Here is a 22,555-nt window from a genome sequence, read left to right on the forward strand (position 1 = left end):
GTACAGGTCTCGCCTATGACAAGACCATGCCTTATTACAACTAATCCACATCTTCGCCATCTTCTTCCTCTTCCTCATCGTCATCCTCGCCCTCACTCACCTCCAACCCTCCCTCCTTCATCCTCTTCTTATCCTTCTTTCTCTTCCCCGTCAACTCATCCAGCAACACTAACAGATCTTCATGTTCTTTCCCTTCTTCCTCTCGTTTAATCTTCTCTTCCTCTAGCTGTTTCTCTAATTCTTTCACTTTTGAATCTAATTCGGCAGCTCTCTTCTTCGCTGCTTTACCACTTCCTCCTGCCCCTCCTGCGGCCGTGTCTGGAGTTGCTGCTGACGACGCCGCAAGTTTCTCTTCCAAGTCCTTCACCTTGGCTTCCAATTCTGCTGTCTTCTCATCTGACTTTTCGGAACCCTGTTTCTCAGCCGTTTGAGCCTTCTCTTCCAGATCCTTCAATTGCTTCTCAAGAGTGGCCACCCTTACTTCCGCGCTCTTCACTTTCTCTTCCAACGCCTTCTTCTCCTCATCTTGACCACCCTTGACCGAGGATTTCGATCCCGCTTGCAAGTCTTTTACCTTCCCCTCAAGCTCTTTCAACTTGCTTTCTCTCGATTTCGAACTAGCTTTAGCAAGAGCCAATTCCGAACTCGCTTTCTCCCCTTCTGCCTTGACTTTCTCCAACTCCTCGGACACTTGGGTCAGCTCCGCTTTCGTCGTTCCGGCTGTTGCAGCGGTTTCCTTGATGGAGTCGTACTGCTCGCGAAGTGATTGAAGTTCAGACTCGAGAGCTGAGCGAGCCAACGTCGTTTCTTGCAGTTGGGTTGACAAAGTCGCAATTTGAGAGGAGAGCGAGTCGACTTCGTTGACCAATGTATCCTTCTCACTCTTGTTCTCCTTCACCAAAGCCTCTAACTTGGTTTGCAGTTGCACAACCTCCTCAGTCTGCGCCTTCAGCTTTTGTCGGAGAGACATGATGATAGCAGTGCTCTCTCCATCGTCAACAGCTGCCAATCATTTCATCAGTTGGCCGCAAATGCATGTAGTGTGGCGCGACTCACGACCAGATCCTCGAACGGCATCAGGATCAACAGCGATGGACCTCTGAATGGTATCTGCGCGACAAAGCGCATCAGTCGACCATTCGAATCTGGCAAAAGCTGCAAAAGCGCTCACAATAATGGTTCTTCCAGAAGTCCACAAACGCCCAGTCGAACCACAATTCTAATCCATCATCCAGCTCGTTCGCCTCTCCGTCGTGCAATTGCGCTACAGGATCCGAGCCCTCGGTATCAAATGCGTCAGGTTGCACTGCGCGGAATCGAGCATCTTCTCTTAATCGTGCCATTCGCGAGACGAACTGATCGGGACCAATTCTGGAGTGAAGGATGGGGTGGAGGGTCGCTCTGCATGCAATGGTCAGCCCACCAACGTTCACATATGCGAATTTAACAGTGAAGCCACGTACCGTGTGATTTCTCCTGGCTCTCTGTTGAACTCGTAGCAAACTCCGAGCAAGAACGCGCTTAGTCCTTGCACAAGAGGATCGATGCCTGTGGTTTGGGTGATGGGTTGGATAAGCTGTCGGCAAGGTGATATCAGCTTTGTTGCATGGTCATGTACCGTCAATCGTTCCCTCGACCCACCACTTGTAGATTTGCGCTCTCGCTCAAGAACTCTTTCACGGTCTTTGGACTATCCCAAAGCCAAGTACACAGCAGCACCAGGTATCCAACCATCACCCTTGTCCAGTCCTCCTCTTCTGGTAAACCAACAGTCCTGCCTTCTTTCGCGGCCCGATTGACGCAGTCTGTTTGCTCCCTCGCAGCCATCATGAGGTTCCCGACGACAAGCTGAACAAGCGAGACCTTGTCGTCGTCATCCGCGATGGCGCTGTCTCCCGGATCACCTGATGGGAACTGGATATCTCTTGCCAGCTTTTTCGAATGTTCAGAGTTTCGGAGGAGATGTGATAGGAGTAGACAAGAGAAGAGAGGTCGGTATGGGTCAAATTCGTTGATCGATGAATGAGGAAGCTCGAGGAGTCCTGATAAAATCAATGAACCAGCAGAGATAGGGTCGTTCGGAAAGTTGGAATTGGGATTATCGGGAGGTGGAGGAATCAAGGAAGAGATGATGCCTATTCTAGCGTCATCGTTGCCGGTTACGAATGCCTATATGATGGAGGGTCAGAGAAATCGGTCAAAACAGGCGATCTAATGTGTCACTAACCTCGAACATGTTCACACCTGCTGCACGATTCCTCAACCCTCTACCTCCTGCGCTAGCATCTCCCTCGATGACAGCTGACACTAATGCGACTGCAGCAGGTTGAAGGGGAATTCTTGCGAACGTGCCTTTGGGATTCTCTTCGTCAGGCGGGAGCGCGACCAAGGGGGACAAAACGAGGTTGGAGAGCAGGTCTTGATTGGCGGGTGAAGAGAGAAGGATAGGAGTAAGAGTATTCAGAGCTTGAGATTTGACCCCGTTAGGAGCATTTGACGCGAGCGCGAGTTCGAGGAGACACCGTGTGATCCCACCAGTCACCATAGCAGTCTATCTTGGCGTCAGCTTGCAACGAGAATGTGTCGCTCAGCATTCGACTCACCTGATTGCCTCCGCCTGGCCCTCCAACCAACATGCGGATCAAGCCTAGTATCAATCCTGTGTTGTAGATCTTCTGTTCAGGCCAAAACTGCACAGCAAATTCGTCCGGTGTGGCCACATCCAATGGCAGAGGCGAAGGGAAACCGATGATGCGCGGTATGGCAGGGATGAGTGATAGCTCTCGGAAGTAGTTCTACGTCTATTCAGCTCGTCATCCTCCTTCAGCGACAAAAACCGCCCCTGAAATAAACGAACCTGATTCGAGACGTTGAATCTGAGCAATCCTCCTACCACAGTCAAAGCGTCCTGCACAACAATCCCTCCATCCACCCCGCCCTCTTGATCTATGATCTGGAACAGCTTCTCAAATGCTCCAGAGAAGGCGACGATCTTCTGTAGATCCGCATTACCCGCCAACATAGCTGGTAACAGCAGTAACGCCTCATTTCTCAACATCTCAGCTGCCCATCCGCTAATTGCCGGAGCTGCGCCTGGGGCATTTGGAATTGCACCACTTGACGTCGACGAGCTTGGATCTAAGACGGAAAGTATCCCATCGACTCCAGGGGGTGGGGCGGACATGATGTATGATTGGGCGGTTGCCGGTCGAGAGGTGAGCAGTTGTGAGAGGTATTGAAGCGAGTAGAAGCGAGGATAATATGAGGGTGAGTTCGAGAGGAGGTTCAGGAGAGAATGAAGTGGTTCGGGGTGCTATTTCAGAAGGTCCAGGTCAGCTGCTTGTTTCGCCCCCACGACACTTCAAGCGGCTCACCTCGAGGAAAGCATCAGTAAATTTCAGTCCCAAGTCGTCCTTCGTTGGCTGGGTCGTGCGGTGTTGTCAGCTTACACGCAAGACTTCGCGGGATCGACAGCGACTCACCTTCTCCGCTGTTTCTGATAACTGCATTAATGTCTCCAATGCAGCCTTTGCAATTTCCACATCGAAAGGTGCATCATGCTCCAGAACGGCGATCAGCGAAGGTAACGCCCGAGATCCCACATCCTGAACATCACACGACGGTCAGCTGCAGTCCATGCTAACATCCATGCCATGAAAGCTGATGTTGGGTGAAGTGAGAATAATTCTGACTCACCTCCTTCCAATCTCTACTCAAGCCCTTCAGACCCAATACGGCCGTCCGTCGATCTTCAACCGCTGCACTCGTCTGGATCTTGTCGACCAGCTTGTCAATTGTCTCGGTCGCAGTCTGAGGAGCACCTAGATCACCTCGCAATTGATTGTATGCCGTGGTGAGTCTCGAAGAGAAGAGGGAGGTGAGCTGTTGTGACGCCATTGCGATGAGATGCTCCTGCTAGACCGGGTATATAGTTTGTATAGCAGATTGGTGTGATGCGATGCAGGTCTAGTCTGCAGGATCGGCTGTGGTCATTCACAGGACGTGATTTCATCTCCCCTCCCATCTGCTCCCAACGAACGGACGTGAAGGTGGGAAGTCAAACTCACGGCCCCGCGCGTCCGATCACACGGTGCCACTTTTGCGTAATCCCGCATTTGCTTCCGTACGTGGCACCGAGTCGACCCCCAGGGGTCGGGAACGCCTTCATCAGGGTGATCAGCGCCTTTCAGTATGCATAACAGCTTTAGCTTCGGTCATACAAGAATCATGCATATACAGTAGCAGTAGGACTCTCAACGCAAAGCTTACCGCAGCTGGTGTAAGCGGCAGAAACACAAAGCCACAAAAGTGAGGTGTAGGATCATTCATTGTCCCTGGAGCGTTTCATCTTTCTCGAACAAAGATGCTTTTTGTCTTTTGTCCTTGGAATTCCGCCGATCGTTTTACTGACGTTTATCATACATGCAATCGCGTGCCTAAGCCGTCCAGCTGATAGTCCCAGGAGACGCACATGCTACACAGGATGTCCAGAGGGGATTCGAATAAGCAGGAATGAGACTAGGTCAGGAAGGAGAAGAAGGACGAGGAAGAGAAGAGCCCGGCGTCTCCTGCGATGCGACCTTTCGCGACTACTAGAATGTGAACGGCGTAAGATTCTCCGAGCTGACCGCTTTCCGGACATAAGAAGAACAACGAACGAACGAATCAAGTGGATCGGACACGTGTACACCCGTTGCCTGACCACTGTGTAAGAGGGACAAAAGAGGATTGCGCTGTTACAGTTCAATCTCAAACCACTGTTGTCCCAGGCGCACAAGTGTCGAAGTCGCACCATACGTCATGTGGATGGCAAAAGATATAAGACATTCCCAAGCTATCCCGAATGTCAGTCCTTCTCCTCTCACCCAACTTGTCATCACTTCCGATCCCAAACCATAACGCATCACAGCTCTTCCAGCTCGCAGGATCGACCTATTTCTGTATCTTCGTAGATAGATTAATTCCCACTAGATCAACGCCACATCCTCCCTCACCCTGCTGGTTTTTCCTGTCGATCCCTTCAGAAACCTTATACACTGATCCGCGGAGTCCACGGCCCAATATGACCAACACTACCACGACCGGACGAAGACCGAGTTCCATTTTGAATCGAAACGATTCGACATCCACCATCTCTCATACGAACACCGAGTTTTTCCAAGCCGTCTATCTCGATTCCCCCTCGGTCTCATTCTTAGACCATCCGGAATCGCTCACAAGACTGGATCTACTGGAAGAGTCTGGCAGGTCAATCACCCCTGAACCAGCTGCCACATCCGAGAGCGATACCGAGGGAGATTACGAAGATCTGGTGAATCCGGACTCATCAACCCAGTTGACTTGTCGGTTCGGTCAAAGGGCAGTTGGAGGAACTAAGCCTCTGAGAGTGAAGAAGAAGAGTTTCAACTCTGTGGGTCGAGTCGGGGGTCCCAGTGAGTCGGCTGCTATCGGTGTTCACTTGAACCAATCGTTGACCCATATACTCAGCTCGTAGACGAGGATCTACACTCTCTGTTCCTCGCTCACCCAGATCTCCGATCAGTCCAACATCTTTCCGCACCGCTACAGGCAAGTCGAAGCCCATTCGCAAAGCTTCAAGCGCGTCTACCACTTCGTCTCGCCAAGATCCACATACCAAGATCTCCCGACTTTTCCTTTCTCTTCCTGATTCTTCCCCTTCCCCCACGATCTGTCACTCTTTCGCTATAGCGTCAGCTCCGAATTCCCAAACTCATTCGGCTATGGAGACCAAACGATCCTCTGGCTCCTCTCTTCATCTTGGTCTAGGTCGTTTCCGCTCTCACGATCCCATCGTTCCAGGACCATCTCCACCCATCTCTCCGGCTCCGAGTCCCACCAGACGAGCCTTCGTCACGCCAGAGAACATTCACGCCAAAAAGGCACTGCCACTCCCGCCCCCGCCACTTACACCCTCACGAGCACCGAGAAAGGCTGCAGAACTGTTGGGTGCCTCACACTCGTTCTCCAGGACCGAATATAGGACGACCTCTTCTCGTGTGGGAAGAAGCGCCAAGAAGCACTTCAGACCTCTCCCGCATTCTACGAAGGTCGAGATTGACAGATTCTTCGGCGACGTCCCGAAGAAGAAGAAGTCGACGAATCCAGCTATCTCAGGGGGTGCCATTGGTGGAGGGCAGTCAAAGTCGGAGTCGTCGAAGAGCAAGCTGGAAGGACCAATCAAGTTGACAGATAGGAGAGTCGGTGAGGGGAAATCGGTGGAATATGAAGACCAAGATGGGAATATGTGGTTGGACGTCGAGGAAGAGGAGGAATTCGCGTGGCTCATGTCTGAGGTTCTGTCTACCGTTCCTATTGCTCTTTCTCCTCCAGTGAATATCGAAGAGACGGACCTGCACGTAGGCCATGATGGTGAGGTGGAGTCCCAGAAATGGGGTATGGAGACATTCACATCTGTGCTCGGTCTTCCAAGGCCCAAGCAAACGGGATACATCAACATCGCCGGTACCCGACATACCAAACCTCGTCGAACAAAGGGTAGTGAAGGTTCTTTTCTCAACCTGGATTTCGACACACCTCGCAAAGTCTCACGACCGTCCGTTTCCACTTCACCAGAAGGCGTTACCGAGACTGATGGCGACATCTATCCACTGACTCATCCATGGTTCATCACCAAACTCACTCCTTCTCCACCTCCTGCGACTGCTGCTATGACTCTCGGAGGCAAGACGATCTCTTCACCTATGCCGACACTGATTCCACCCCCGAGAATCAGCTCGAAACAGAACACGTCTATCTCATCTCCAGGAAGTACAGATACCGACAGTGATACTTCACTTTCCTCCCTTCCGAAGAAAACCAAGAATCGACCACCTCCTTTGACGTTACCGAAGACCAAACCGAATCCAAAACTACCTGTCTTGGCAGCTACGACACCTTGTTCGAAACCAGTCATCACCAAGAAGAAGAAGTCACAAGAACAACGTACCAAGGCGACGAACCAAGTTACTTATCTTCTGGAACCTCTTAGTTTCAAGCCAGATGTCTCAGAGACAAAATCGGCCAAACAACCTCCCATCACACCGTTTACCCGACCACGTACCGCTCCTCGACCTACCAAAATCACACCATCTACCCAACCAATCGCTATCAACATTCCGATTCCACTGACGCAACAGGTCTCGGTCTTTGAGCCTGTCACACCGATTGAAGCAGCTGGAGCTGGGGGAAGCAAGGGTAAAGGATGGTTAAAGAGAGTCGTCAGAGATTTCGGAGGAATCAGAGTCTAATTGCAGGGCGGAGAGGTAGAAGAAAGACTAGTACAGCATGCGCTGGCGCCTCTGTTACAGTACGAGTACATTTGACGACTTCAACACCGAGCTTCCCCAGCTGAGAATACAATATCAGGTTTCCCATACATTTGCCACGGGATTTATGCAGCAACCCATATCCAGACAATGCTCATTGCAAGTATTAGCGTGCCTCTTCAACCTTTATCAACATGTGCGACTTGCATGACTCTATATATGCAGATAATACAACAACATAACTTACAACATCAACGTAAACTAATCAGATCTTATCCCCATTTCCAGTACCATTCCCTGTCGTCGAGATCGAATTGAAAGTATCCTTGCCCAATCCCTTTCTTGCAGACTTCCCCTTGGAACTGACAACTTTCACATTTGCTTCTCCTCCTCTTTCTCCTCCGACTGCTCCTTCATCATACCTGTTACCCGCTGAAGTCGACAGATCCTTCAAACCTCCATATCCAACTTCGGTCTTCTTCCTCTGCTCCTTCTTCGTACTCTCATCTTCATCTTCCTCTTCTACCATCCCTGGTAATCTCAAACTACCTTTTATACTCCCGCTTGTCTCTATCCCGCTGCTAGTTTCAATTCCCTCCTTTCCTCCGTCCAGGTTAATCACTCTTCTCCTCCCTTTCTTCTTCTGTACAGCAGCTGACGAAGCTGGCGAGGCGAGATTTGAAGTCGAAGAAGTCGGGAGCCGCTGTGATGTATTTGATGATTGTCGAGAATGCAATGTAGGACCATCTCCAGCCACGTTAGTATCGTGTTGGAGGATTCCCTCGTGTGAATGTGAGTTCGATCTCATATGCAGATGTGATGATCGATCGGAAGACCATACTCTCCCACCATTCAGCTTGCCCCTTTGAATCAACAACGCGTCTATCCGTCTGTTCTCTGACCACGTAAATGGCGTATCGTCAAGAATCACCTCCTTTCCTTCTTCTCTGAAACTGACACCCAACTGTATCCTCCAATCATCTGAATCTCCAGCCTTGTCATACAGGTTCCCGGTACACCACACTTCTCTGATATTCGGCAGGATGGCTAATCTCCCAACCTCGCCTTCTTCTGCGAGCTCGTTCGATCTCACATCCACGCGTTCCAGCCCCATTACTCGGTCTAAACCCACCAGACAATCTATCCGGTTATGCGATAGGTTGAGGGATGTGGTATTGCCTAAACAAGAAGGAGCGGACCGCAGGGATACGATGACATTATTGGATAGGTTGAGAGAAACGAGCGATGACAAGGACGATAACGAGGGTGGGAGAGCGTTTAGCAGGTTATGCGAAAGATCGAGGTGGGTGAGTGATGTGAGGGGGAGATCAGGAAGAGAGAGCAGGTTTGTACGGATAAGAGAAAGATGTCGAAGGTTCGGAAATCGAGGATTGGCGGGTCGTGTTGAAGTGTCATGATAGGACTTCGATGCACCATGTTCATCCGGCAAAAGCGTGACCAGCTCCTCAATCCAATCATCTCCATCCTGTACATCTCGAACGGTCAGACTGCGTAGCCCTGGATTTGACGGGATAAGTAGACCTCTTGGGTCATATCCCTCGAGTTCCAGTCTATATATCGCGAGCTGGTCAGTCAACGTCCGAAAACAAGATTATGGGTTGCTCACATTTGCAGGTTCCGCAAAACGTCTAACGGGACGCGGACATTGATGCCTCCCAACTGAGTGTACCCACCCGCCTCTATGAGATCAAGTATCGGTGGTTCGGAGACAAATGGAGGGTGAACGAGTAGAGCGGGAAGGATGGTGAACATGGTATAAAGGCCCAGTAAGATCTGGTCTATGCAATCGGCCATAACTTCCGTAAGCTTCAGCTCTCAAAAGAATCGAAAAAATTAAAGCTTACCTTCATCCATTTCCTCTTTCCTACCAAACCACCCTCTACCCCCTTCTTTAGGCACGATACTTCCCAAGCTCACACTTCTCATGCTCCCGACCCAGCTCATCACACTTTTCACATCGCCTTCTTGTCCTCTCCTCTCATCGATCCTCGCCCCTCTCGCAGCTACCGGTACACCATCTTCGATCGGTACATCGGTCCTCCCCACGTGTGGTAGAGATTGTGAAAGGCTCTGCCATCTCAACAGAAGATACAACAGTCTATCCGGCGGTAAGCGTAACAAGAGCGGCTTTGTCGTTGGTGTAGGGGGTCGTTTCGGAGATGGAGAAAGCGATGTCCTTGGGTTTGATGGTGTTCCGAAACCCAAAGTCAAAGGAACTTTGACAGCTCTGGACAAAGGGGCAGAAGAGGGATCCAATCCGAGTGTGAGAAGAGTATATGACTGTTGGAGAAATGACGGGGTGGGTGAAGAAGAAGAGGAGGATCGGGAGGCAGTCGACGCAGGTGCAAGTCGAGATGCGTTGACTTTGAGGTACTTGTGCAACTTGGTGATGTAAGCTGTCCCCGTGATAGGTTCCGGTGGCGTACTATCGGTCTGCTGAGTGACACCCAAGAATGACATGACGGGGGTGTGATGGGAGGGTCTACCAGGAGAGCATCAAGTCCAAGAGTGACGATGAGTGATTGACGATGAGTGACTGCAATGTCATTGACTTAGACAGCTGGCCGTTTTATCACGAGTTGATACCAGGGAGAGCAACAACGCGCTCAGTGATACTGATTAAAACTTCAGCTACCGTGGGAAAGCAAGGTGACCAACCGGACCACGTGGTCTCTCCTCTTTCATGAAACACGACTTTTGTTGTTGCCGTTCTTTTCGTCTTTTGTGTTTTCGGTTGAAACAGACTATTCTCCCTTCGATAGGTCATTGCGCTTATTGTTCTCGTCCGTTTGGTGTCCTTTTGCTTACCCAACGATGGAACGGGACAAGGTCGATCGACAGGGAGCCGGCTAGTCTAGGAAAGCCTTGCCGCAGCGAAGCGAAGACAGCGACTGTGTTGTTAGCGTATAAAGAAAGCTTGATTGAAAGTGCATGTACTCTGATCTCATCCTCTCATCAACCCTTCAATCCACTAGCACCACACTCCGCCATTCTCTTCTGATTTTGTCTCACCATACACACGTATCTGACTGTAACTGTTTGAGTTCACATAAAGCCACTGACCTACATCTTACCGATCAACATGAGAGCCTTCGAAGGGTTGGTGATCGCGCTTGCCACTGCGAGTGTGTCTCTCGCGGAAGACCCTCAAGGAGGAACGACAATCAGAATCACTTCCTCAAACCAAGTGTGCTCGCCATCCGGATGTCTTCAAGGCAAATCGTCATCACCTCGTACGTTTTAATCACTATCTTGACAGTTCATGACAAAGCTAATCTCTACAACAGTACTCGCACACGACTCTTCCGCTCGTCGGTACTTCTTGCCTGGGACATACGTCTCCACCACCCAGCTCTCGCCCACATCCTCTCTCAATGCAAGTATCTCCCATCCTCCTTCCGATCTCAACACTCTGGTCGTATCGCCTCCTCCATTGCCCGTCGGATTCACTTCCCCCTCTTACGGAAATACCCCCTCGGTGAGCGACAATGGTAGCTGGTCTCTGTCGGACTGGAGAAGTGTAGTACTTCCAGAAGGATGGTACGCGGTCTTGGAAGGAGGCAACGTGATTTGGGGAGCAATACCGGAGAAAGTTGCTTTACCAAATAGTTTGACCGGAGCTGGAATACTCAGAGCCGCATTTTGTGAGTCGAGTTTTGGGCAGATCAACTTTATCGCATCTCATAATGGGACCTGCAGCTGAAGACTTGATACTTTGCTAGCCGATTGCAATCCGCCTTGCTCTACACACGGTATTTGTACCTCATCCGACTCTTCCAATGCCACCTGTCAATGTGCAATAGGTTGGTCAGGTCCGTCATGCGATTCATGTGCTTCTGGATACTTCGGCCCATCTTGTACTGGTGAGTAGAAGACGTCACCTGTGGATTAGGCCACAAGTGCTTATTGATGGGATAGCCTGCGCATCGAACTGTACCATCTGTGACGGCGGTGTCTCCGGGACCGGTACATGTCTGAGCACCGCGGTGTCCTCCCAAGCAAGTAAGCTTTCATACCATCGGCTATCATCCGTTGAAGTTAGCTGACGAAATTCTTGCAAGCTTGCAATTGTATTCATGGTACATGTACTTCTTCGTCAGAATGCAGCTGTTCAGCCGGCTGGATTACAAATTCTACCACGTCTGCTTCAAGCTGTAACGTCTGCGCGCCGAGTTTCTTCCAAGATTCAACCGGCAACTGTCTTGGTGAATTCAGTCTCGTTGGATGCCTTCCCCTCCGAGTGGTGACGCTAGCTGACGGCTTGTCCTCGCTCCAGCATGTCCCTTAGGTTGCAAGAGCTGTGAGCTACAACCAGGAACCAACTCTACTGCAAACTGTTTATCCTGCTCTGCACTTCTTTCGCTCTCAACCAATACTCCTGCCACTTGCGGATCGACTGCCGGGTCATGCTCGGATGGAAGTTACTATGATAATGGTAGCTCCACTTGTAAAAGGTGAGTCGCAATATCTCACACTGGTGGCACCAGAACTTGGGCTGAGTTATTAGCAGCTGTTCACCGGCTTGTTCGACATGTACCGGGCCTTCAACATCCGACTGTCTCGCTTGCGCTTCCCCTCGTGTGAACTTTCAAGGCTCTTGTGTCGGATTCGATGCCGCAACAGGAGTATGCGACACCAGTCTCTCAAATCTTCAGGGGATGTTCGTGGTCAATAATGCCAAAAGCAAATGTGATGGTGCGTCAGCGTGCGATGGTAGTACACCTTTGATGACATCGAAGCTGATGAACTGTGTCAGCTTGTCCCGTTGGATGTCTCAATTGCCACATCCCCAGCTTCTCAAGTGCAGCAGGCTTTGATACGCTTACCTGCTTTGCTTGCCAAGACGGGTGGCTGCTGGAACGAGGGAAGTGTGTGCGGAAGTGCAGTGATGGGATGTTCCTCCCTGTTGGATCTGCCAAGACGAACGGGACTTGTCAGCGTGAGTGCGATCTTCTTCATCGCCGAATAGCATGAAAGCTGATATATCAATGTTTGATAGAATGCCACTCGTCCTGTTCGACATGCGTCTCCACCTCAACTACGTGTACCTCTTGCTCCAAATCATCGACATTCGCCTCTTCGGGAACTTGTATTCCTAGCTGTCCATCCTCGAAGATCGCTCAGAACGGAACATGTCTTCCCTGTCCCTCCGACTGTCTTTCCTGCTCTTCACCCACCACCTGCGCATCATGTCCCATATCTCGACCTGTACTTTCCAACGGACGATGTGTCGAATATTGTTCCAAGAACGAATACTTTGACAGGTCCACTTCGACGTGTCAAAAATGCTCGGGTTCATGTACTAGTTGTATCGGACCCGATTCCAAATCGTGCACCGTCTGTCCCGATGGCTACCAACTGAAGGAAGGAGAGTGTTACGCTTTACCGTGTGATCATGGTGGAGTTGCGCCCAATCTGGGGATCTGTCTTTCTGCTTTGGTACAGAGTCCACCGAAGAAGGAATATTTGGGGTTTTTGGCTCTCATCGTGGTGATCTTCGGTGGAGGTATGGGTATTTGGTGGTATATCAAACGAGAGAGGAGACAGACTAGGGAGAGTACGAAGCTTTTTGGGGAAAGATTGGATCAAAGGAGAATCCAAGATAGATTGAATGTCCTCAGGTTGGACTCGGTCTTGGGTCTGAACAGGCTCCGAGGAGGACCAGTCGAAGGTAGAGATATGGACGATGGCAAATACGATGAAGGTAAAAGGAGAAGGTTTAGAGAACTTCTACTTCCCTCAAGTCGAAATCGGAAACCAGTGGATACCGAAGTCGAGATGGAGTCGAGAAGAGACATCAATGGCAGATCCAGAGCAGGATGGAGTATCCCACCACCACCTTATGTTCCTCCAACCAACTCTCCTGTAGACCATACACCATTCTTCGACAACAAAGTTACCCCGGCACCTAACTCAAGACGACGCGATTCACTGGATTCGGTTCCTACACCTACTCGTGTTGGATTCCCCAATGCACGATCTCACGATCCTTCCCCGTCATCCATCACCAACAGTGCCGAAATGGGCGAGGAGCGTGAAAGACCCAATTCAACCTATATGATGGGCAATACGGTCGTTCATTCCATGTCTTCTTCTTTCACTTCTTCAGGTCTTACCCCTACAGCGAACAATCGACCGATCGGAAGTGGAGGTGGCGGATTGTTACCTCCTCCACGACCTGGGATGGTGAGACAGAGTACGTTACCGGAAAAGGAACGAGAAGTGAGAACGGTCATTGGACAAGGGTTCGGACATGGTCAGGAGTATGGCAAAGGGATAGATCTGGAAAGACGTCTGGCAGATTCATGGCCTGCTTTGGGAGAGGGGAGAAGAGTGCTTGAGGGGTAGCTCTAGGATTGTAGTATGATGATATGCAGCCCATATGCGAGGACTGGACGATCGCCTGCCATGCTGATAGGATGACTGACAAAAGCGGCATATACAATAATACATCTAAATAAGGTTTACCCGTGTTAGTTGACTCATCGCCATGGCTGGCCCTTCATATCTCACCGGTGTTTACCTCAGATCCCAGCTACACTTGCTCCGGTGCACGGGTTTCCAGTCTTGTCTCGGTCGTTTCGGTCCACACCATCATATCTTCTGTAGGCAGCTTTTCCAAGATCTTGATAGTCTAGATTGCGACACAAGATGTGTTAGCTAGATACCGACACGACAGCATGTCGTGGGTTGTAGGTAATTGGAAAGGATGACTCACCTTGTCCAACTCTACTACACCATCCGACACGCTAGATTCGAGGTATTTCAGAGAGGCTTGTTTGGCAAGTATAGATGCGTATCGATCAGTGCAATCTTTGTGCAACTATGATCAACTCTGTCAGTCATTCTCACACCACACCACGGGAAGGTCTATCTGCGGTTGACAGAGGCAGGACCCACCTCGAGATACTCTTCACGCAACTTTTGATACGCTTCGTCATAAATCGGTAAGACAGCACCAGCTACTAACGCATGAGGGGAGATATCCGGTCTATTCACATGGACGAGCAGGCGTCAGCTGCAACCTGTCTTTTGGAGCTGTGGCTCACCTCCACGCATCAGGTCGGCTGGAGCCTTCTCCAGCTTCGCGAGGTGCATTGGACTTGGCATATTCCCGCGCTTCTTTATCGACATCATCAATCGCCTGAAGCGCTGGTCCCGTGTCATAGTGCGAGAGCAGCACGTGGGCATTTTTCTAAAGCACGAGTCTTCATGTCAGACACGGACACTCGCCTGTTTGTTGCGTTGCCACTCTGTATGATTCTGCTTGTGGTTTTTTTTTAAGCGATTGGGGATAATACTCACCAGGATGTTTTCTCGCATAGACAGACTGGACTTGAGCCATGCTGGTTCCATCGCCGCAGGCATCCGAGCTGAAATTTTCGGGAAACAGCCATTGAAATGGTCGACGCTGCAGAATCGTTCACCAAATAATCAGCTCGACTTGTCTCTGGGCCATCTCTGGTTGGGTGTTTTCATGTAATGAACCACAACTTGACGACATCGTTGCGAGGAATGGCACTCACGTCCATCTCTGCGCACCAGCTTTGACAGCTCTGTCCAACGTTTCCATTGTCAACTGATATCTCCTTCCATACTCCATCGGCTCGTCGAGAGGGATCGGTGCTGGAGGATCAGGCAGGGGGTTGGTCTGCCGTCTTGATCGAGATCGAGGCGTTTTAGGTGCAGTGGGGGTAGTGGGCGCGGGCACGGGCCGGCTCGTGGTCGTGGTCGTCGATGCTGGAGTACGCTTAGACGTGGTTGACTGTGTGACGGGAGGTGTAGATTCACGAAGTGGTGGTTGAATCACAGTCGGAGAATCGGATTGAGGTTCTGCCATTTCAATTTCCAGTTGACCTGAAAGTTCTGCTTCGACGGTCCTCTCTTCAGGTTCGTCCACGTCCATCATCACGTCCTCCTCTTCTTTCTGGATGGATGCCTCAGAGATATCAAGCACGATAGCGGGCGCAGGTCGTATGGGTCTATCATCGATGATGAGACTTTTGTGCTGTGATTCACCCAGTGATTCGCGTCCTAGCTCAGAACTTGATGTACTGCCCCTTGCAGGTTCGATTAGCGGTTCGACGGTGGGTATCGGAGCTGAATCAGACGAAGGGACCGCTTGAGTGGTAGTAGCCGTTATTGAAGTGATAGCTGATGTTGGGGCGCGAGATGGAGTAGCTCGCGTAGGCGGTAGCAGTGGTGATGTTGATCCAGGAGGAGTACGAAGGACTCCAGGGTTTCTAGGCGCGAATGCTTTTGCAGGAGAACCAACAGAGGCGGCCGCCGTTTCTGCCTGTGTATCACCACCAGTGGAAGGTCCTGGCTGAGCAGCTCGTGGAGGTGGAGTGCGTTGTAGACCCATGTTTTCTGGATGTGTATGTATGACAAGTTGATGTACAATCGTAGGATCCAATATAGTTGTGATTTCCATTGTGTTTTTGGTTGTTGTTGTTGACAACTTGACGCGGTTGGTGCTCTGTAGCCACCGTGGGAAGTCAAATTACGTAAAAGACATCGTTCTGACGTCGGAGAGTGAGTAGGCGTCATAAGAAACCAGTTGTCGTCTCCTTCAACCCAACTTTCAACTTTCCCTTTCAACCTTTTCTTTCTGTCGACAGCTCCCACCGACAACGGCCGTCCTTCACGAAACACCGACGACCGACATCGACCCAAGCGGACCGAGTCAAATTAGCGCACGCAAAACCATGTGAGTATAGCCTTTCTACGCCCTATTTGGGTTCCAAAAGCGGGAGGGCGCACGCGACGCGAAGACCACTTTGTTGCGTCGCCGTTTTGTCCTAGAGAAGGTTGACTGATGGTGATTACCCTTGCTCCAATCAGCACAACAAAATCATCAAACAAAAGCATTCACATATCATCATCGACTTGTCCGAACTACGGCTTCAACTATGTGCGTGTTGCAGCTTCCAACCCATTGTACAAACTGATCTTTGCAAATAGGTCCGAATCCAATTCCCCGTCTCTGACCCCGCCTCATTCAAACTCCCGTTCGTCGTCCCCTTCCTACGCTCCTCAATCTCGAGTAGTCTCCGGATCACTCAAAGATAGAATCGCAAAGTTCAACAACCCGTCCGCTCCACCTCCGGTTCCCAAGCAACACTTCGCCGCATCGTCCAATGTTCGTGGCGGACTCATCGGAAACAGGATCCCAAGTCTGGATCCAAAGACCGCTGGATATGTCGGATCAAGACCAGCAGGCGACAGGAAGATCAGCGAGAATAGAGGCATGATCGGCAACAGGATACCCAGCGTGGGCGGCTCAAGCGGAAATATCAACCCTGTCACAGGCCAACCCACTGGCTCGTCTGTGACCTCTGGAGAACAGGGTACTCCCACAGGAACAGCGCCAACAGTCTCCAAACCCACGCAAGCAGGTCCTCGTTCCGCCAGTCCAACAGGTTCTGTGGACTCTAGCGTTGCCTCTGCCACCGTGGGCAGCTCCACTTCTCCTATCACTTCTCGTTCCTCCTCACCTCCCACTTCTCCTGGCGGCGGTGTGCCTTTGAACCTTCTTTCTGCCACTCTACCACCTGTCGATGACGGTGGCCCAGGTGCAACCACACCTTCTTCGACTCGAGCTGACGCTGGCGATGCCGTCTCGGAATTATCCCTGTCCATACCGTCGACGCCCACCGCTAGCAGCACCCCGCCGCTCCCTGCACCAGAGTACGATCTCGTCGCACCCAATCTCAAACTTGCCACTGGGGTGGCTCCCAATCCGATGGTTCGAGGACTATCCGCTCAGTCTGCTACTCGTTCATTTGCACCGAGCATCTCGTCGTCCCTCGCCACTCAATCAGCTGGAAGTGAAGAGGAGACTCAGATGAGACTTGATGTAAGTGGCGTCTCCACGCCCACTGGCACCCCTCGTGCAGCGCACCGAGAGCTCGGGGAGGGAAGTCTGGTAGGGGAAGGCAGTGTAGTAGGCGAAGGGAGTGTGGTCGGCGACAACGACATGGAAGAGCTCGGTGATAGACTGGAAGGTCTAGGGGTCACGCCAACATTGGACAAGGATATCGCACCTCAACCGCCCACCGATGAGATACCCCCGGACACCGAGAAGCTCGCTCCCACCGATCTGCCAGACGAATCGGGATCGTCGACTCCTGTCTCGACTGCGAGTGAAGATCCTAATGAAGCCTCGGATCTCAAAGATCTCAAGGAGGGGAATCTCGCAATTACTGAATCTCAAACTGCGATATCGGCAACGGACAATGCTCTTCAAGATCTTCCAAAGGGATCGGAAATGGATGATCCAAACAAGGCCTCAGACCTTGCAGACCTGAAAGCGGGGAACATTGGATCAAACTCAAATGCTAAACCTGAACATAATGGCGGGTCCATCGCGGATGACATGGCCAGTGCTGCTATGACGCATAATTTGGCAGAATATAAGATCTCGCCAGAGGAAAAGAAACAGCAAGGTGGAGAGGCTGGACAGTTCATGGAAGATATCGAAGAGCCAGATGAGATCGTTTATCCCAACGAAGGAGGAGCGTTCGATACTGGCGAGACGTTGGAAGTAAAGGAGCTGCCGGAAGAAGCAAGGACCTTGGAAAACGCTAAGAAGCTCAAGGAGGAAAAGGAAGACAACGAGGACGATGAAGGAGAAGCGCAAGGAGATGAGGGAGCCGCCACTTCGTACCAAATCTCGGATGCGACATCAGTAGCTGACGGATCGGAAGGGAAGATCTCCGCAGGGACTGGTCAGGATGATGATGTTGACGACGAGAAATCAATGATCGAAGACCCGAAACTGGACACCGTTGGTGAGATTCAAACAGTCGATCATCAGGTAGCGAACGATCGTCGTAACGCATCAGACGCGACGAATACCGAGCCGGAACTCGTTGACGCCAAAACAGACGCACCAATTATCCTCGCTGTTAGCGGCGAGGCAAAGCAGGACAAGCCCATGACATCGCCATCAGCTCCCCTACAACTTGAGGTTGAGCCCGCCCCTATAGCTCAATCAGCTGAGGAGGATGATACAGAATCGCGCCTCACAGATGACAATGATACAGACAAGACCCCTGCAGCTGAAATCGAGCCTCCTGCCTTCCCAACCCCTCCCTCGGCTGATCCAGATGTGGAGGATCCAATCCCTGAGCCGTCCACGACCGAGCAGGCCCTTGCGACTCCGAAACCAGACCAGCAGGATGCCGCGACACCAATCGACGGCTCAATGCTCAAGTATTTCCCAGATGTTCCCGACGAAGAGAAACCGAGAGTTGAAGTTCACATGTCGACACCGACCACGACTCCTCAGAAGAATCTCCGTCGCCAGTCTTCATCTGCAGTGGGTCCTGCAACACCCCTCGCAACGCTTCCAGGGCATAGCAAATCACTCTCGAACCCCACAAACCAAATGAGCCCAGACAGTGACCATAAGGCTACCACTGTTGATCCGGAGGCGACTCCTCAAGCGACGAAACACTTGTCAAAACGAGCTTCGACGAGGAGGAGTCCAAAGTCCCCTCTGCTAGACGACGAGGATCCTGGAGACTTTGAGTCAGGAGAGGGGTGGGCGGTGGTCACGAAGTGAGTTTGACTACCACGAACACGCATTTGTGGCAGTAGGCGAAGCAGTGGCGCTGATCTTCATCAACTTTGTAGAGGGCGTGACTCTTGACGGGATGGACGGCCCACAATCTACCTTCATATATCCTTTGCTGTGATTTTTGTATATATGTGGATTGTGGGTACGATATACGGGTAGAATAGACTGCTCTTGATCCAAAGCAGCTGCTTTCGGGGAATGAATGTAACGATTTACGATGCACGAATGATGTATGAAAGAGATGTCGTTGATTGGTCGAATGACTCGGAAGGAATGTTCCCCCTTCCCCGGACCGGGTATTAACCGGTTCAGAACGGCACAATGTTCATCCCCCAAAAACATCTTCTTTCCTGTGTCCACCCACTGCATGTATCGCCTCCATTGCATTCTACGAGCTGATCAGCTTCAAGGAGACGATCCACAATACAGATACGATGACTGCTCAAAGACAAGTTGATGGGAAGGAAGTTGCTGAGCACAACAGCCGTGAAAAAGTAGGTTCCGACCCGACGTTCCCCCCCTATCCTTTTTCCTCTACATCTCCCCCTGCCTACTTCGATCTACCATTGATAGATGGCAAGCTGACTTGCCGGAACTCGATGATAGGGCGTCTGGATCGTAGTACATGGTGAGCTTCCTCCAATACAGTCTAGTCGTTCGATGATCTGAATCAAACTCGCTTGACGAAACAGGACATGTATACGATGTGACAGACTTCTTGGACGTGAGTCACCCATACCCAAAAGGTAGAGGTCTTGCAAAAAGGACTGACATCGAGTCCTGTCACAGGAGCACCCCGGTGAGCTAGAAAGCAAACGTAGTACGCGAAGACGTTGCACTAACAGTACATTCAGGGGGGGCGGAGATCATACTGTGAGTTGTCGATATATTCTTGTAATGTCAGTCACCTGACGAGCGCCGCAGGAGATATGCTGGTATGGATGCCACCGAAGAATATGAGGCAAGCACATCTCACACACTCTTTACTGTTGTGTATCGACTTTATTGACCTGTTTCTGGTAGCCAATCCATCCCCCAGACGCGATCATAGACAACCTCGGTCCGTCTTACCTCTCTGATCAGGTTTACTTCGTATAACCTTGCAGACAACCATCTGACATTCGAAGCAAACTCACAGATCCCTCAAAACACATTGGTGCGCTCATACCCTCGACTTTACCAAAACCTACCAATGCGTCCCCAACGCCCGCACCCAATTCCGTCCCCGTTCCGCAGAAGTCGATCTCGGCCACGGGGGAAGAAGAGTATGTCAAACCGCCCTTGGAGGAGATTCTGAGTTTGCACGATTTCGAAGCTGTCGCAAGGAGGACGATGAGTCGAAGGGGGTGGAATTACTACAGCTCGTCAGTTCTACCGATCAATACGCTGCCAATGAAGAAGTCCGGAGCTAAGACTTCATTTGCAGAGGTGCCGATGACGAGATCACGATGGTAAGATTGTGTCATTTCAGAGGAGTGGGTGATGAACAAGCTAATTGGTGTAGAGAGAAAACCACAACGCCTATCATCGGTGAGCTTAGCTGATCATTCCAAGAACGTTTACATCTGCTGATGCCGGGCGCTCAGAGTATGGTTCCGACCTCGTATCCTACGCAATGTGGGAGCTGTCGATTACTCGACATCTATACTGGGCTTCAAGACCTCGATGCCAGTGTATATCACTGCAACGGCCCTAGGTCAGCTGGTCGGCCTCTGACTTGGAGCCATGGTCGTTGATACATTCCATTTCATATTGCAGGAAAACTCGGCCACCCTGAAGGAGAAGTCTGTCTCACCAGAGCGGCTGCTACACATAATATCATCCAGATGGTTAGTCGGTCCAGACACGATGCGCATTCTCGTTGACATATCGCAGATCCCAACACTCGCTTCGTGCTCTTTCGACGAAATGGTCGATGCGGCAGTCCCCGGTCAGATCCAGTTCATGCAGCTGTACGTTTGCTGCATCCAGTATGACTCACTGACCGCTATGGGGAAGCTGACGCTCTGCAGTTACGTCAACTCGGACCGCTCGAGAACAAAGAAGATCATCAAGCATGCTGCGGAACGGGGTGTCAAGGCTTTGTTCATCACTGTTGACGCACCCCAATTGGGTCGTCGAGAGAAGGTGGGTATTCCATCCAATCCTCATGATCAGCAACGCTAAGAGGCTTTTGCAGGATATGAGGACCAAATTTGAAGGTGCCGCATCCGCTCAACAATCTCAAGGCGGGGACAACTTCAAGCGAGATCAAGGTGCTGCACGAGCAATCTCCTCGTTCATCGATCCAAGCCTGAACTGGTCAGACCTCAGGGAACTCATGGACGCCGCGCAAGGCATGAAGATCATATTGAAAGGGGTGCAATGTTGGGAGGATGCTGTGATGGCGGCGGAAGCGGGAGTGGACGGTGTCGTCCTGAGTAATCACGGGTGAATAGTATCACTTGATCTTAACCTGCAAATGGTCATCGCTGACGCTAAGTCTTTAATAGAGGACGACAGCTCGACTTTGCTCCTTCACCTATTGCCATTCTACCTTCGGTCGTAGCAGCCCTGACTGCACGAGGTTTTATGAACAACCCGCTTCGACCCAAATTCGAAATCTTCGTTGATGGTGGCGTTCGTCGCGCGACCGACGTGCTGAAAGCTGTCGCACTGGGAGCCACAGCTGTTGGTATCGGGCGACCGATGATATACTCCATGTCAACATATGGTGAAGAGGGTGTATCAAAAGCCTTGCAGATCTTGAAGGTAAATTCGATCGTTAGCGCAGACTTAATGACCTTCCTAACTTTTCCGGTTGTTCAGGACGAGTTTGAGATGAACATGCGATTGCTAGGCGCGCCTACTATGGCAGATGTGGTACCAAGTATGGTAGACATCTCAGGCCTGAGTGCACCAAGCGGATCAGACACCATGTACGAGGCGAACTGTGAGTGCATGTGACGATTTGACATGCATGCGGCTAATCCACTCGCACAGATGAGAGGATGTTACCAGTTGGCGTCAAGGCTAAGCTGTAAAAAGTTCGAGCAGATGGACCCGCGTGGGTCGATGATTGTCTTTCAAACGTGAATGGCGGTGTATCTCGAACAACTAGGCTGTATGTATCTCCCGATGTACAAGTAGGACGGGTCGAGCGACATTCGCGCGAGATCGCTGCACGCGTCATGTGGCGATAGTCCGGATAGTGTGGCGGTGTTGAAGCCAGCATGCTCAATAAGGATTTTTGTTCACCGATACTGTCACCGATACTGTTACCGATACCTTGCCAAGCCATTGAGGGTCTGCATCATCAGTCCGTCCATGTTCCAGTAACTTGATGTTCCGCATGTCCTTGTTGATTTAGGCACTGGAAAAGTGGATCTCGATCGTCCGATCGTCCGACGCCACTCCACACCGAAAACCCTTCAAAGGAACAACGGTCATATATACTCCGAGAAGGGATCGTGATGATAGTAGTGGTGATGGGGGTGGCATATGGGCGCCAAAATCCATTCATCAGATAGACAGATACCTGTACCGTCCGACACATGTGTTTGAAACGTTTCCTTACCGTCTCGACTCGGCGCTAACATTAGTGTCGCATTTGATTGGGTGATCTCGGACGCAATTTTGCTGTGTCATTGATTGTGCTTAGTGAAGAATTGAGGAATGCCGGGGT

The 22,555-nt window shown here is 51.0% G+C and overlaps 7 protein-coding genes across 7 annotated transcripts; 4 read left to right on the forward strand and 3 right to left on the reverse strand.

The window, feature by feature from the left end:
• Positions 1–40: 40 nt before the first annotated feature.
• IAR55_001884 (uncharacterized protein) lies at positions 41–3,897 on the reverse strand (the record flags this gene model as incomplete). Its single annotated transcript, XM_066945007.1, has 11 exons — positions 41–1,002; positions 1,057–1,110; positions 1,172–1,401; positions 1,464–1,576; positions 1,642–2,169; positions 2,228–2,551; positions 2,604–2,795; positions 2,858–3,313; positions 3,375–3,422; positions 3,483–3,605; positions 3,697–3,897. 11 exons carry the CDS (start codon positions 3,895–3,897, stop codon positions 41–43), a joined length of 3,231 nt encoding a protein of 1,076 aa, XP_066804930.1.
• A 1,165-nt stretch (positions 3,898–5,062) lies between these two features.
• IAR55_001885 (uncharacterized protein) lies at positions 5,063–7,268 on the forward strand (the record flags this gene model as incomplete). Its single annotated transcript, XM_066945008.1, has 2 exons — positions 5,063–5,432; positions 5,488–7,268. 2 exons carry the CDS (start codon positions 5,063–5,065, stop codon positions 7,266–7,268), a joined length of 2,151 nt encoding a protein of 716 aa, XP_066804931.1.
• Positions 7,269–7,551: 283 nt separating this feature from the next.
• IAR55_001886 (uncharacterized protein) lies at positions 7,552–9,767 on the reverse strand (the record flags this gene model as incomplete). The annotated part of the gene is made up of 3 exons (XM_066945009.1): positions 7,552–8,857; positions 8,914–9,085; positions 9,152–9,767. 3 exons carry the CDS (start codon positions 9,765–9,767, stop codon positions 7,552–7,554), a joined length of 2,094 nt encoding a protein of 697 aa, XP_066804932.1.
• Positions 9,768–10,389: 622 nt separating this feature from the next.
• IAR55_001887 (uncharacterized protein) lies at positions 10,390–13,655 on the forward strand (the record flags this gene model as incomplete). Its single annotated transcript, XM_066945010.1, has 11 exons — positions 10,390–10,540; positions 10,595–10,951; positions 11,030–11,170; positions 11,226–11,309; positions 11,369–11,512; positions 11,584–11,761; positions 11,818–11,887; positions 11,931–12,002; positions 12,064–12,246; positions 12,307–12,515; positions 12,614–13,655. 11 exons carry the CDS (start codon positions 10,390–10,392, stop codon positions 13,653–13,655), a joined length of 2,631 nt encoding a protein of 876 aa, XP_066804933.1.
• Positions 13,656–13,842: 187 nt separating this feature from the next.
• IAR55_001888 (uncharacterized protein) lies at positions 13,843–15,672 on the reverse strand (the record flags this gene model as incomplete). The annotated part of the gene is made up of 6 exons (XM_066945011.1): positions 13,843–13,941; positions 14,026–14,130; positions 14,208–14,298; positions 14,357–14,502; positions 14,613–14,718; positions 14,834–15,672. 6 exons carry the CDS (start codon positions 15,670–15,672, stop codon positions 13,843–13,845), a joined length of 1,386 nt encoding a protein of 461 aa, XP_066804934.1.
• Positions 15,673–16,125: 453 nt separating this feature from the next.
• Positions 16,126–18,876, forward strand: IAR55_001889 (uncharacterized protein; the record flags this gene model as incomplete). Its single annotated transcript, XM_066945012.1, has 1 exon — positions 16,126–18,876. One exon carries the CDS (start codon positions 16,126–16,128, stop codon positions 18,874–18,876), a length of 2,751 nt encoding a protein of 916 aa, XP_066804935.1.
• A 449-nt stretch (positions 18,877–19,325) lies between these two features.
• IAR55_001890 (uncharacterized protein) lies at positions 19,326–21,914 on the forward strand (the record flags this gene model as incomplete). Its single annotated transcript, XM_066945013.1, has 18 exons — positions 19,326–19,385; positions 19,498–19,519; positions 19,584–19,615; positions 19,681–19,690; positions 19,746–19,764; positions 19,816–19,852; positions 19,915–19,951; positions 20,030–20,255; positions 20,318–20,342; positions 20,396–20,421; positions 20,478–20,587; positions 20,650–20,720; positions 20,767–20,843; positions 20,904–21,018; positions 21,071–21,321; positions 21,384–21,642; positions 21,700–21,823; positions 21,874–21,914. The coding sequence occupies 18 exons, from the start codon at positions 19,326–19,328 to the stop codon at positions 21,912–21,914; spliced, it is 1,542 nt and encodes a 513-aa protein (XP_066804936.1).
• Positions 21,915–22,555: the final 641 nt, after the last annotated feature.

This window comes from Kwoniella newhampshirensis, chromosome 3, assembly GCF_039105145.1.
Source record: "Kwoniella newhampshirensis strain CBS 13917 chromosome 3, whole genome shotgun sequence".
Taxonomy (NCBI): Eukaryota; Fungi; Basidiomycota; class Tremellomycetes; order Tremellales; family Cryptococcaceae; genus Kwoniella; species Kwoniella newhampshirensis.